The following is a 13591-nucleotide window of genomic DNA, read 5'->3' as shown; positions in this document are numbered from 1 at the left end:
GCGTCCAACTGCCATTCTCGCGCGTCCTCCTTTTAGCGCATGCACCTAACGAGTAGTGCTCATTGGACGGCCAGACTAGGGGGTGGGGGACTGGGAACGGTGGGAGCCGCTGTGTGTGGAGGAGCTGCTGCCGGTGTCATGGCGGAGCTGAGTGAGGAGGCGCTGCTGTCAGTATTACCGACGATCCGGGTTCCTAAGGCTGGAGACCGGGTCCACAAAGACGAGTGCGCCTTCTCCTTCGACACACCGGTAAGCCCATTCCCCACGCCCGCAGCGAGCACGACTTCCTTCCATCGCCCTGGTCATTCTGCCGGGGCCTGCAAGGCTTGGGCTACCGCCTCCCTGCGATGCACCATGGGACTTGTAGTCTCCCACGCTCCTCCCTGCCGTTGCTTTTAATTAGCTGGCGCTGTCGTGTGACTACCGCTCCCGGAAGCCTCCGCGCCCGCCCCACCCGTTCCCCGTCTCGTGGAGCACTGTGGGGATCGTAGTCGCTCACTCCCCTCATTGCCGTTCCAAGGTAGAGGCGCATCCCGCTCGCTGGACTACATCCCCCAAGTGGACCCCTGCGAAAGCCTGGGAGTTGGCCTTGCCTGCCGCGCGCGGCTCTCCGGGTTTTGTAGTCTCGTGTGGGAGGGATGGGGCGACCCTGCACTGTTCTGGGCCGGGGTTTGGGTTGGAGGGTGGGGATTGCAGTTCCTGGGCGCCTAGTAGTCTGGAAGTGACCATGAAGAAGGGCGGTTCTGAGAAAGGCCGACTTAGACTCCACCCATGGTTAATGTGGACAGGGGGCGGGGAGGTGGGTCATTGGTGGTAGGGAGGAGAGGAAAGAAGGGAGGAAAGCTCTAGTCGTTTCTCCTTTGAGGTGAACTATGGCCGCAGCCCCCCTTTTCCCGCCCATCACAGAGAGCACAGGGAACCCTTTTAAAAGTATTCCCAGGGAGATGGTGTCTTTCGTGGAGGATACTAAGACCCTTTTCCCATCCCGCTCCCACTCTTGACTAGTTAGACAAAGCCTCCACCCACACCATGCTTCACGTTTTGTAGGCTCCACCCGGAACCTCCCTTCCTGCAGTTCTGCCTTCCTGTGTCACCGTCAAGCAGAGACTAGCCTTTGGCCTGGCCAGAGCCTGAGCTGAGAAGGCAACAGCAGCCTGGTTGGGATCCGCCCCCCTTACCACCCCTCCCGTCAAGCGGTCGCTGGGCCCTGCCCAGGGTGTTCAGCCAGACCAGCTCGTGGCAGGGAAAACTGCAAGTCAGAGTGGAAAGGCTTCATTAATGCATCGCCAGTGCTGAGTATAGCAGCATGATCTAAGGCCCAGTTCAGGATCATCACTGTCATTTGTGGTTTGCTTGGTTTGCTAGGCTTTGATCTGGGCCTCAGACAATGTGCTGCTTCTCTGGAGTCTGGCTTTGGCAGAGCCAAAAGAGGACTGACTGCTCAGAGCAGAGCTCCAGGGCTCCCAAGGCTGGGGGAAACCCAGCATTTTTATTTCCAGCAGAGGAGTTTGGTTACTGCAGAGCTCCTGCATGCCATCTAGTTCATCAAGTGCATGGCTTGGTCCTGTCTTTCTCAGGAGAGACAGGTTTCTCTTAATTACCAACAGATGGTAGAAGTCAGTGGCTCCCTCTTCACACTCCTGTCTGCCTCTCCTTAGTAACTGCTTCGAATAATCCAAATGGTGTTTTTGTAAGCTTATTATACTTTGCTTCTTTTATCCCAAGTCAAGAGGTCTCCAATGTGGCCTTGTTGCTTTCCTGACCAACTTCCAGCATGTTTGATTATCTTCAAATTCAATTCATGGTAGAAAGCCTGTTTGACCCCTGTGATGAAAAATGCTCCATTTGCCCATGAACATTGCAATCCACACTGTTCTAGGGAGTGGTACAGAGCAATCTATGGGACCAAGAACTGCCTTAGACGGTGCCCTATTTTTCATATCGCAGCAGAGAATTTTTCAAGGCCACTGAGGCATTTATTCGAGGAAGAAGATGCCTGTCGTTGCTTGGATCTGAAGGAAGACTGTTGTTTTCTCCAGTTACCTCCTCTACCTTATCCATCACTATTCACAAAGACACTGGGAGACTTGCTCAGTGTTCGAGAAGCTCATCCTCCTTCCTTAGCTGTGATTTAGGGTGGACCCTTCTCTCCCTGTTTTCTCCCTGCGTTATATGTGTTTGAGTTGTCTCAGCAGGTATTGCTAGATTATTCTAGAGAGGGATTGGCTTTGAGGTTGGCAGTTGATGGACTTCAGTGCGGGATTTAGTTATTGGTCAGAGGGGAGGCAGCAGGGCAGCGGCTGGAGAATGCTGGTCTTCGTGTCCCTGCCGAACCAGGTCCAGGTATAACAGTGAGCCCCAGACAAGGCACTGTTAGCCTGGCTCCAGGCTTTAGCAGGAGAGGAGGGAGAGGACTCAGCATGGACCAGGATTTGACGACCTGGTAGGATGTTGTAAAGGAGAAGTCTGGTCTTCCTGGCAGGCTCAGGAGCTGGGTGTATTGTTCAGGTGCTAGAATCTTTGCTCCTCCAGTCTGGAAAGTTTTCTGAATCCTGGAGATTAGGCAGGGTTTGTCGTGTGTGGGGAGTAGGTTCAGTGTCTGACATGCAGGTCTTTCCTCTCCCGGGAAAGGACCCTTTTTCCCTCTGAATGTAAGCACTGGCCCTGGAAGTCCATGGTATTTGATTCCCATTGGCCTCGTAAAGGAGTTCTCTGCAATTGATTGGAAGGCTCCAAAGCCCAAAGAAGGAGCGAGAAGAAAGAGGAATGGTGACTGACAGGTGTTGCTTAGCTCCTGGTGTCCTTGTTGGTTGGTATCAAAGTCATAGGAGAATGGGGAGAATCTTAGCCATGTACCAGGTCCCAAAAGGCTAAATGACTTGCCAACAGCCACATGGTGGTAGAGAACAGAGCCTTTCTTGTGGAAACCAGTTTCTGACCCCAGGTCTTGGTTTCCCCACCTAGCCAGGCGTCATCCTCCCTGTATCTCCTCCCCTACCTGTTGCACTGCAGGAGTCTGAGGGTGGCCTCTACATCTGCATGAACACATTCCTGGGCTTTGGGAAACAGTATGTGGAGAGACATTTCAACAAGACGGGCCAGCGCGTCTACCTGCACCTCCGGAGGACCCGGCGCCCGGTAGGCATGGAGCTGGGGCAAGGCCCGGGACTTTCAGGCACATCCCACTGGTCTTCATTTTGAATCTGTCTCTTCTGTTCTGACCTCCCAGAGGCTGCATTTCCCCCTCTCGCCTGTTTCTGTTGGTATCATTAAAACTCAAGCACACATGTTTTATTTAGCTTCACTCCCTTCTGAGATTAACCCACCCTGTCCTGTCCATCTTCCCCATTTGTCCCTTCCCTGGCACTCACTGCTGATCCCGCCCTTCCTGCCTCGTTGCAGAAAGAGGAGGACACCACGACAGGCACTGGAGACCCCCCGCGAAAGAAGCCCACCCGGCTGGCTATTGGTGAGCACCATTTCAGCCCTGTTCTTCCCGAGCTGGTCTTTCCTGGCCTCAGAGGCACTCGGAAGGCCCCCAAAGAATGGGCCTGACCAGTGGCCCTAGAGCTCTGGAGGGGACAAAACGAGATGCCGTTTGGGAGGAGGGACATTTACCCATGGTGGCTGTCCTACCCTCCTCCTTCTTCCCTGCCTCACCAGGTGTTGAAGGCGGGTTTGACCTCAGCGAGGAGAAGTATGAATATGATGAGGATGTGAAGATTGTTATTTTGCCGGATTACCTGGAGATTGCCCGAGATGGGTTGGGGGGACTGCCTGACATTGTCAGAGACCGGGTACGAATGCCTTCCTGCCCTGCCGGGGACTCTGGGGCAGGCAGGTCCAGAGCAGTGACGTATTGGGCAAGCACTGAGAAAGCTGGAGACTGAGGGGCTAGAGGGACTAGAGGGCGGGGGGTTGGGTCCCGTCTCTGACCCTCTGCTTCCCCCAGGTGACCAGTGCGGTGGAGGCCCTACTGTCAGCCGACTCGGCCTCCCGCAAGCAGGAGGTGCAGGCCTGGGATGGGGAAGTACGGCAGGTGTCTAAGCATGCCTTCAACCTCAAGCAGCTGGACAACCCTGCTCGAATCCCTCCCTGGTGAGGCCTGGCCCCTCCACCTTGGGGCACCACCCCCAGAGCAGGGGTAAAGAGGCCACTCTCCTGGGGGATCTGGTGGGAGAGAGCATCGGGAGCAGGCTAAGGCGGGGGGCGCTGAGGGAGATGAACTCAGCCAGGGGCCGTCCAGAGGAGAGGAGCAGAGAGAGCTCTCACAATGGAGAGGCCAATCCCATATACCCCCCGCCCCATAGTTCAGCATATTTTCTTCTCCCTGGTTAGCGGCTGGAAGTGTTCCAAGTGTGACATGAGAGAGAACCTGTGGCTCAACCTGACAGACGGCTCCATTCTCTGTGGCCGCCGCTACTTCGATGGCAGTGGGGGCAACAACCACGCCGTGGAACACTACAGAGAGACCAACTACCCGCTGGCCGTCAAGCTGGGCACCATCACACCTGATGGAGCCGGTACTCCCTCCCCTCCTCCAGCCGCCTCCACGCTCGAGTGGGCTTTAACCGTTACTCGGGGAGCACGGGAATACCTCCTCTTGATAAACAATGAGAATGTTGCAGACGAGACTAGAGCTTCAGCTAAACCCCCCAAATACGAGTCCCCCTCCTTAGAGGTTACCAAGATAATCTGTGTAGTGAGTATCCTTCCCAAACCATCTGACCCCAGCACCTTATCCTGGGGGTGGACCCCCAAGTAATGCCAGCCCTTGGCCTCTTTTCACCCCGTCTTCCCTGACCGCGAGTCTCAGAAGGGCTTGTGACCTCACCAATAGTCAGGGGAGCCAAGAGGGTTACCCTTACAGGCTCATCCTTCTGTCCCACCAGCGCTCCACCACCCCCACTCCCCCCAAAACCAGGGCAAGGAGTGGGACTGGTGGTCAGGCCAGAGCCACCGCTTCTGACGATACCCCTGCCTCCTGCCCTAGATGTGTACTCCTATGATGAGGATGACATGGTCCTGGACCCCAACCTGGCTGAGCACCTGTCCCACTTCGGCATCGACATGCTGAAGATGCAGAAGGTGAGACCCCTTGCAGCTTCAGACTCTTCTCGTCCCTGCCCGCCAGGCCCTGTCTTGCCTGAGGCTGAAGCAGCGCATTGGAGCGAGCTGCCACGGTTATCCCGGTCCCCGACACATGTGGGCTTCCTTTGAAAAGGTTTCTAGAATCCATTATTCATTCATCGACCACTACTGAGTACTTGCTCTGTGCTAGTCACTGCGTGAATAAGACAGGTGTGGCCTTTCAGGGACTTACACTCTAGATGGAAAGGCAGATATTAATCACATGCTCAGGCACATGAGTGAATGAACACAAACCGAAGGGCACTGTGAAAGAGACAGAGGGGGTGCTGCAGTAGCTTATGGCAGGAAGACCTGGAGCGGAGACCTGAAGGGTGAGAAGGGGCAGCTTCGGAATGGAAAAAACACTTCAAGTGGAAGGACTCGCATTCATTTCTTCCTCTCCCCCAGGCAGAGGCCTGACCACTAAACCGCCTCCGGGACGATCGCTCAAGGCCTTCTGGAACTTGGACTGGAAATAGCTAGTGCGTCTCCCATGTTAGAGGCCATAATTGAACACATTCTGAGCTCCAGCAGGGTAGCGTCCCGGACCCTGTGAAGGATCAGTGTAAAAAATTCAGGGCTGAGTGTCTCGCCCTGTCTGAAGCATCCCTTCCCTTGCAGACGGACAAGACCATGACTGAGTTGGAGATAGATATGAACCAGCGGATTGGCGAATGGGAGCTGATCCAGGAGTCGAGTGTGCCACTGAAGCCCCTGTTTGGGCCTGGCTACACGGGCATCCGGAACCTGGGTAACAGCTGCTACCTCAACTCCGTGGTCCAGGTCCTCTTCAGCATCCCCGACTTCCAGAGGAAGTGAGTGGCGCCCTCTCCCCATGACTGGCCCCTTGGCCCTGTACCCCTGACCCCGCAGCTCTCCTCCTGGACGCCAGCCTCTAGGCACACTCCTCCTTCAGCCACCCTCAGTACCTCTGTGTGCTAGCTCCGTCTTTGTTCCTGTTATACTGTGGCTGGCGCTGTCCCATTAGTTCTAGAGCCACCCCACTGTCACCCGGCCACACAAGCCCCACTGAGAGCAGAACACCGAATCCTGGGGCTCTCCCTGGCTTCCTGACTACTCAAGGGTGAGGTGGTGGTCTTTACTTGAGGCCAGTGACATCAGATGAGTACCTGACATGGACATGTAGCACTTGGGGGAGGGGAGGGCTTGGGTCACTAAGGTACCAAAACGGCAGATTCTGAGCATAAATGAGCCTGCTTTCTAATTGAGAAGGACTTGATGCACATGTGAAAACTTAGCAATGTGGTGACAGGCAACTTTCTCCCTTCCCCTGGCTCACTCCTGGGGAGGAGGCCGGGGGGAAAAATGCATCAGGGTACACTGCATGCTGGCTTAGTTGAGAAGGGGAGGAAGGGCAGGTTGCTGGAAAGAAATGGACTCCCGTGTTTTAACCACATGACTCCCTACTCTGAAGGTTGCTTGTTCCCCCGATCTAATGGATAATAGTCCCCTTTTCCTTGGAACCCATGCCAGAGCACCTCCAATTATCCTTCTCTTGGCTCTTAGGTATGTGGACAAGCTGGAGAAGATCTTCCAGAATGCCCCAACGGACCCTACCCAGGACTTCAGCACCCAGGTGTATGTAGCCAAGTCCTGTGTACAGCCTTGCAGCCTGTATGCCTTCGTTCTCCTCCATGACCACCTGGAGTGGGCAGCAGTTCAGGACGTTTGCCTCTGGCCATGCTGTCTGCCCTGAGTTGGGTTCCTGGGGAATCTCAGGTTTTTCACATTCTGGAGAGTTGTCTGAGGTCTATATGCCGGGGTTGAGTTGGGGAGGAAAAGGCAAGATAGATGTCAGACGATCAACAGTTGACTGAAGCTTAAGTGGTTCTCTTGGATGTCAATGCAGGGCCAAACTGGGCCATGGCCTTCTCTCGGGAGAATATTCCAAGCCAGCACCGGAGTCAGGCGATGGGGAGCAGGTGCCAGAACAAAAGGTGAGTCTGGGACTCTATCCCTTTCAGGCTCTGGAATTATGGGGATACTGAGGTCTGGGAGATGTCTAAAGAAGGCCCCTTGGTGGCCTACTTGAGCCCCAGCTGAATCGCTGCCCTGGCTGTGCCTAGGAAGTTCAAGATGGCATTGCCCCTCGGATGTTCAAGGCCCTCATTGGCAAGGGTCACCCCGAGTTCTCCACCAACCGGCAGCAGGATGCCCAGGAGTTCTTTCTTCACCTCATCAACATGGTGGAGGTAAGGGCTGGGAAGATGGCAAGGCAGGGCACTCCACGCTCCCTCCGTCTGCCCGTGGTTCTCTCCCTTCTGCCTCCTACTCATTCTTTCCTGTCAGCCCCCACCAGCCCCACCCCTGGAACCCGGCAGCGGGCATGCACTGGGCCTTCCCTGTGAGTAGCGGTTGCCCCTGGGGAGGACAGTAATGCCAAGCAGTGATCCTGACACTGGATGGGCTTGCGGCCTAATGAAGGATGCACCCAAGAAACTGATAGGGAGATGCCTATTGCTTATAAAGAAAAATACCAGGGGCGCCTGGGTGACGCAGTCGGTTAAGCGTCCGACTTCAGCCAGGTCACGATCTCGCGGTCCGTGAGTTCGAGCCCCGCGTCAGGCTCTGGGCTGATGGCTCGGAGCCTGGAGCCTGTTTCCGATTCTGTGTCTCCCTCTCTCTCTGCCCCTCCCCCGTTCATGCTCTGTCTCTCTCTGTCCCAAAAATAAAATAAACGTTGAAAAAAAAAAATAAAAAAAAAGAAAAAGAAAAATACCAGCGTGTTCCACTGCAATCTCCCAGTGCCATGAAGACGCCAGAGTCGGAGAGGGGGAGCTAATTAGGGAAGGGTTCTACTCTTGAGTCCCAAGAGCCTCCTAGTGGTAGACTCCCTTCTGCTCCTCTCTCTCTCTCCCTGAGCCCCTAGTGACCCTTTCAGGCCCCCATCTCGTTCCCTGGCCGCCCAGACCTCCCCACCCTGCCTCTTTCCCATAGAGGAATTGCCGGAGCTCTGAAAATCCTAACGAAGTGTTCCGCTTCTTGGTGGAGGAAAAGATCAAGTGCCTGGCCACAGAGAAGGTGAAGTACACCCAGCGAGTGGACTACATCATGCAGCTGCCTGTGCCCATGGACGCGGCCCTTAACAAAGGCAGGTTGCCCTCAGTGAGGCCTGGGTGCAGTGGGGCTCCAGGGTGTAGGAGTGCTTGGGCCCCTTAATGGGAGTGGAGCCCACAGTATGCCCTGCTCCCCCAGCTGGAGGGCCGAAGCTGGGGCATCTCGGGGAGGTAGGATCACCTTTGCTTGTCAGAGCTGTGTTGGGGAAGAGAGGCAAGATCGTTTGTGGATGTGTGTCAGGTGGATTTGGGGAGAGTGGAGGAGCCCAAGTAGTCACGGACAGAGAGCCAGTCTGGCAGGGCTAAGGAGGGAAAGAGGCAGTGCCGTCTGAAGGGTTCACCTGTCAATTCTGTCCCCAGAGGAGCTTCTGGAGTATGAGGAAAAGAAGCGGCAAGCCGAAGAGGAGAAGCTGCCACTACCAGAACTGGTTCGGGCCCAGGTGCCCTTCAGCTCCTGCCTGGAGGCCTATGGGGCCCCCGAGCAGGTGGACGACTTTTGGAGCACCGCCCTGCAGGCCAAATCGGTAGCCGTCAAGTAAGTCTTGTTGGTCTGCGCCCAAGGTTTCGGGCCAATGTCAGGGTCATCCCAAAGACTCTGTCTGCCTCTCTCCCATCCTTCTGTCCCTTTGTGGTTGGATTCTCAGGGCTAGTGTCAGTTGGGGCTGGTAATCTGGCCCCGAGGGAATCAAGAGGCCCTGGCAGGAGTAGACTCGGACGATGGACCGTATTACCTTGTCCTGCCCCTGCCGGAGATTCCCTCTTCTCTTGTGGTATGGGGTCACAATTTAGTGCACCTTTTGTCCACTCAGTCAGGGCGAAAGCATGTAGTGTCCGTTGTGGACAGAATTTGGGTTTCTAGCAAATGGACTTAGTTTGGGCCTAATTGTGTCATGAGCATAAGCTTGGGATCTGAAGGAGTGCTTTGGTTCCAAGGGATTTCAGCCATTCCCACCCCCACCCCACCCCCACCCCCTACCCTTTGACAGGCCCCTGGCTTCTGCTGCTCCTTGTCTGCAGATGCTCTGATGCCTGCCAAGGGCAAGATAAGAATGTGGAGTATCTTCTGGGGATCAGGGCTTCTACCGGGGAGAGGCTGAACCTCAGGGTGGGGGTTTCAGGAGAGGAGGACTTTGGGATTCTTTGGGTACTAGGACATTCTCTCTTCCCCAGGACCACACGATTTGCCTCTTTCCCTGACTACCTGGTCATCCAGATCAAGAAGTTCACCTTTGGTTTGGACTGGGTGCCCAAGAAACTGGGTATGGTGGCTGGGACGAATGAGGGAGGTGAAGCAGAAAATGCTAGAAAAGGAAGGGACCTTAACGTGTATAAACGAGTGTTTCTCCAACTTTCCTCTGAAGGAGGAAAACATTACCCTAAATGTTTCAAGATAAGGCACGTTTGAAAAGCGTAGACTAAAACTGTGAAAGCACTTGATTGTCATAGCAGTGATTTCCAACTCAAAGCGATTTTCGTAGTTTTACGTTTACACTTGGGAAGATGTTGTCATTTAGATAATCTTGAAACAGTTCTCATGAGTCTTACAGCCCCTGCCGACTTGGAGAGCTGCTAATTGAACTTCATTTCCTTAGATCAGTTGAGCCTGCAGAGGTAGGAAGTCTTCCTGTTGTACATGTGGGAAGCCCCCATCCTTGTCCATAGCTCATGTGTGGTAGATCTAGGACTAGAATCCAGGTCTCCGGATTCCCAGGCCCACGATTGTATTATACCAGGACCCCGAAGACTTGTGCTGCTCTGAGCAGCAACTTATTACAGAGCAGGGCCAAGGTATGCGGCAGGGCTTTGAAAAGATTCCCAAAGTGCTTTTTCAGGGAGGGTCCCAGGGAGCTGCTGAAGTGACCCTTTTCCTGCCATGCCAATTACAGATGTGTCCATTGAGATGCCCGAGGAACTAGACATCTCCCAGTTGAGGGGTACAGGGCTGCAGCCTGGAGAGGAGGAGCTGCCTGACATTGCCCCACCCCTGGTCACTCCAGATGAGCCCAAAGGTAGCCTTGGTTTCTATGGCAACGAAGACGAAGACTCCTTCTGCTCCCCTCACTTCTCCTCTCCGACATGTTAGTGACTCTTCTTCCTGCCTGTCTCTCTCCTTTGCCGATGGGGGTCTTCTCTGCCTGCCTCCCCTTGACCCTGTCCTTCGTATTTTCTCCTGTCCTCCCTTTCCAATTTCCCCTGCCCTCTTTTGATGGATGTGAGGACCGAGTAGAGCGCTCCCAGCCACATTGTTTGTGTGGACGGCAGCAGCACTGGCTAACTGCCTCTCTACTTCGTTACCTCATTGTTTGGGGATGGGGCGAGGCATCATACTCCAGAAACAGGGCCCATTCTGTGAGAAACGGCAAGATCTCCATGGGAGATCTTTAGCCTCAGTTGTGTATCTTCAGTACTGCTGGACCCGCGTTATGTCATGCTGTCGTTTAGGTTCTGGAGTAAGGTGCCACCCCGTGGAAGAAAAATGCATGGAACGGGGGGTGGGGGGGGCAGTGGTGGTTGGGAGAGGGCCGGGGGACTGCACTGTGGGAGGGAGGAGGAGCAGATCGTGGCCCAAGGAGTCGGGTCACCGTGGCCTTGCTTCTGCCCCCAACAGCACCCATGTTGGACGAGTCCGTCATTATCCAGCTGGTGGAGATGGGCTTCCCTATGGACGCCTGCCGCAAAGCCGTCTACTACACAGGCAACAGTGGGGCTGAGGCCGCCATGAACTGGGTCATGTCACACATGGACGATCCAGGTAGGCGGGGGTGGGTAGCAGGGCGGAACAGGGCCACCGTCCTCCCCCACACACTTCAACCCCTTCAACCCCCGCAGATTTCGCAAACCCCCTCATCCTGCCTGGCTCCAGCGGGCCTGGCTCCACCAGTGCGGCAGCTGACCCCCCGCCGGAAGACTGCGTGAGCACCATCGTCTCCATGGGCTTCTCCCGGGACCAGGCCCTGAAAGCTCTTCGGGCCACGGTATGGGCTGTCTCCCGGCTGAGGACTGGGGGGCCTGTGGGGAAGAAGGGGGTGTGGGTGAGGTTCCATCTTTTGTCAACAAGACCGAGGGCAACCGGTGTGGTACGGCCAGGGCTGAGGCACCACCCTTTGGTGGCCGTGGTGAAGGAGCTGAGCCGTTCACTGGTGCTTTTCTTACCCCGAACTTGTTGGAAAGAGCAATGCTTCCCTCCTCTCCAAGAACAATAGTTTAGAAAGGGCTGTGGACTGGATCTTCAGTCACATTGATGACCTGGATGCGGAAGCCGCCATGGACATCTCGGAGGGCCGCTCGGCTGCTGACTCCATCTCCGAGTCTGTACCAGTGGGACCTAAAGTCCGGGATGGCCCTGGAAGTGAGTGTCCTTGGGAAACAGGCCAGTGGAATCTAGCCAGTCAGCTACCAGATCCTCATTCCAAGGCAGCTCTGCCTCCGGTGGGGGCGGGGGGCGGGGGGAGGGCAGAAGCTTCTTTCTGCTGACATGGCTTCTGAAGGGGGGATTCTGGGAGTCAGAGACAGACTTGTGACTCAGTACATGCCCCACCTTCCCTGAAACTTGCGTCCTGAGTTTGAGCTGTTGGATGTACCTTTGGATGTCGCTCGAGGATTCCTCTCAGTGTCTTCTCTGCACCTCCCTTCTCTAGAGTATCAGCTCTTTGCCTTCATCAGCCACATGGGCACCTCTACCATGTGTGGTCACTATGTCTGCCACATCAAGAAGGAAGGCAGGTGAGGGGCTGGCCGTGTACCTTCCAAACTGGGGAGCGGTGGTGAGAATGAGTGGGAGCATCCTTGGAGCCCTTAGGATATTTGCAGGAGAAGACAAAGGCCTGCTGGGTGGGGGGCACAGATACAACACACATTTTTAGAATGTTTGACAGCAGGGATCGGCAAACTACGGCCCAAGTGCTGCATCTGGCCACCTGCTTTTGTAAATAAAGGGTTTATTTTTATTTTTAAGTTTTATTTTTGAGAGAGAGAGAGAGAGTGCATGAGCAGGGGGGAGGGGCAGAGAGAGAGGGAGAGAGAGAATCCCAAGCAGGCTCTGTGCTGTCAGTGCAGAGCTGGACACGGGACTCCAACTCATGAACTGTGAGATCATGACCCGAGCCGAAATCAAGAGTCAGACGCTTAACTGACTGAACCACCCAGGAGCCCCAGAAATAAAGTTTTAATGAACATAACCGCTCTTAACTCACATATGTATCATTTGTGGCTGTTTTCATGCTGCAACAGGAGAGTTGAGTCATTGTGTCAGAGACCGGATGACCTCCAAAACCTAAACTATTTACTGTGCAGCCCTTTACAGAAAAAGTTTGCGGACCTGACGGGGGCCTGGCAGGACTGCGTGGGGGTGGCTGTAGAGATACTGGAGGATTTGAAGGCTCGGAGTAGGGAATGAGAACCGGATGGATGCCCCCTTCAGGCAGGTAGCAGCTAGACTGTAGGTTGTGGGGGCCCAGGCTGAGAATGTTGGGAACCTGTGCTCCAGAATCAGCAGCACCAAGACCAGGGCTATGTCAGAGACTAAGCTGATGCAGAGTGGATGCCCTGTCTGTTCATCCTTCTCCTCCCTCCCCTGCTTCCCCAGATGGGTGATCTACAATGACCAGAAAGTGTGTGCCTCTGAGAAGCCGCCCAAGGACCTGGGCTACATCTACTTCTACCAGAGAGTGGCCAGCTAAGAGCCTGCCCTGACCCCTTACCACTGAGGACAGGGGACAGACCATCTGGCATGCGGGACAGGGGCTGAGGAATGGACTTCAGCCCCACCCCTGCTCTGTTCCCTTTTTTCTTTTTGTCCTCAGCAGCAGGGAAGAAGCTAGAGGCCATAGGAGAATGGCCAAAGCGGGGGACACTCCAGAGACTTTGGGGATAGGGCAGGAAGGGGATGGGAGGGGCTGGCCACCTGTCAGTGAGGAGACTTTGTTGCTTTTCCCCACCCCTTGAACCCACAGTGCTCTGCTTCTCTGTGTAATCCTGCTGGCCCCTGGTGTGGAGGGGGGCTTGTTTGTGTGTGCGAGTGGGTGTAGCTTTGTGCAGCCTCTTCCACAGGAGGGGGCGTCTGTGCCTCCCCTCCCCCTTTGTGTTTGCTCCCTGTGTGGTCAGGCAAGGAGGGCTGGGGGGGAAATGGGGATCCCCCTCGTCCTCCCGCTTGTCTTTCCCCCACCCTGTCTCTTCCCTGCCCTTCTCTGGAAAATGCCAAAATACACGATGTGAATAAAAGTACAATGGCTACGTTGTGTCCTGTTTGATACCTTAAGGGAGATTAGCAGGTGAGTGGGTCTGCCAGGTTCCCCCCCACCCCCACCCCACGCACACTCTTCTGCCCCTTGCCGCCTCCGTTGGCAGTTCTCAACTTTTCACTAGTTCTAGAGCTCTTGGGAAAT

The 13591-nt window shown here is 55.1% G+C and overlaps 1 protein-coding gene across 4 annotated transcripts; it reads left to right on the top strand.

Moving 5' to 3' along the window:
- Window positions 1-15: 15 nt before the first annotated feature.
- Window positions 16-13439, top strand: USP5 (ubiquitin specific peptidase 5). 4 transcript variants are annotated; one of them, XM_040462672.1, is made up of 20 exons: window positions 16-249; window positions 3013-3138; window positions 3403-3469; window positions 3664-3797; window positions 3953-4098; window positions 4339-4523; window positions 4994-5088; window positions 5752-5945; window positions 6658-6729; window positions 7001-7088; window positions 7218-7343; window positions 8089-8242; window positions 8568-8742; window positions 9378-9466; window positions 10094-10216; window positions 10816-10959; window positions 11037-11182; window positions 11403-11556; window positions 11846-11930; window positions 12793-13439. In XM_040462672.1, the coding sequence occupies exons 1-20, from the start codon at window positions 40-42 to the stop codon at window positions 12884-12886; spliced, it is 2607 nt and encodes an 868-aa protein (XP_040318606.1). In that variant the 5' UTR covers window positions 16-39; the 3' UTR covers window positions 12887-13439. The 4 variants fall into 4 exon arrangements, with proteins under 4 accessions (XP_040318606.1, XP_040318604.1, XP_040318605.1 ...); XM_040462670.1 differs by having other exon boundaries at window positions 10094-10285; XM_040462671.1 differs by having other exon boundaries at window positions 6658-6741.
- The last annotated feature ends 152 nt before the right edge of the window (window positions 13440-13591 follow it).

The sequence above is a fragment of the Herpailurus yagouaroundi genome, unplaced genomic scaffold (assembly GCF_014898765.1).
Source record: "Herpailurus yagouaroundi ecotype Mexico unplaced genomic scaffold, PumYag 355, whole genome shotgun sequence".
NCBI classification, from domain to species: domain Eukaryota; kingdom Metazoa; phylum Chordata; class Mammalia; order Carnivora; family Felidae; genus Herpailurus; species Herpailurus yagouaroundi.
The sequence above is the reverse complement of the archived record's forward strand: the minus strand, read 5'-3'. Positions and strand labels throughout refer to the sequence as shown.

Excerpts from the sequence above, each read along its gene's own strand:
- USP5 (XM_040462669.1), top strand. The coding sequence starts at position 40 with ATGCACCTAACGAGTAGTGCTCATTGGACGGCCAGACTAGGGGGTGGG. Across the intron at positions 8,243-8,567 it reads GGACGCGGCCCTTAACAAAG|AGGAGCTTCTGGAGTATGAG; the intron begins GCAGGTTGCCCT and ends TTCTGTCCCCAG. Across the intron at positions 8,743-9,377 it reads GCCAAATCGGTAGCCGTCAA|GACCACACGATTTGCCTCTT; the intron begins GTAAGTCTTGTT and ends TCTCTTCCCCAG.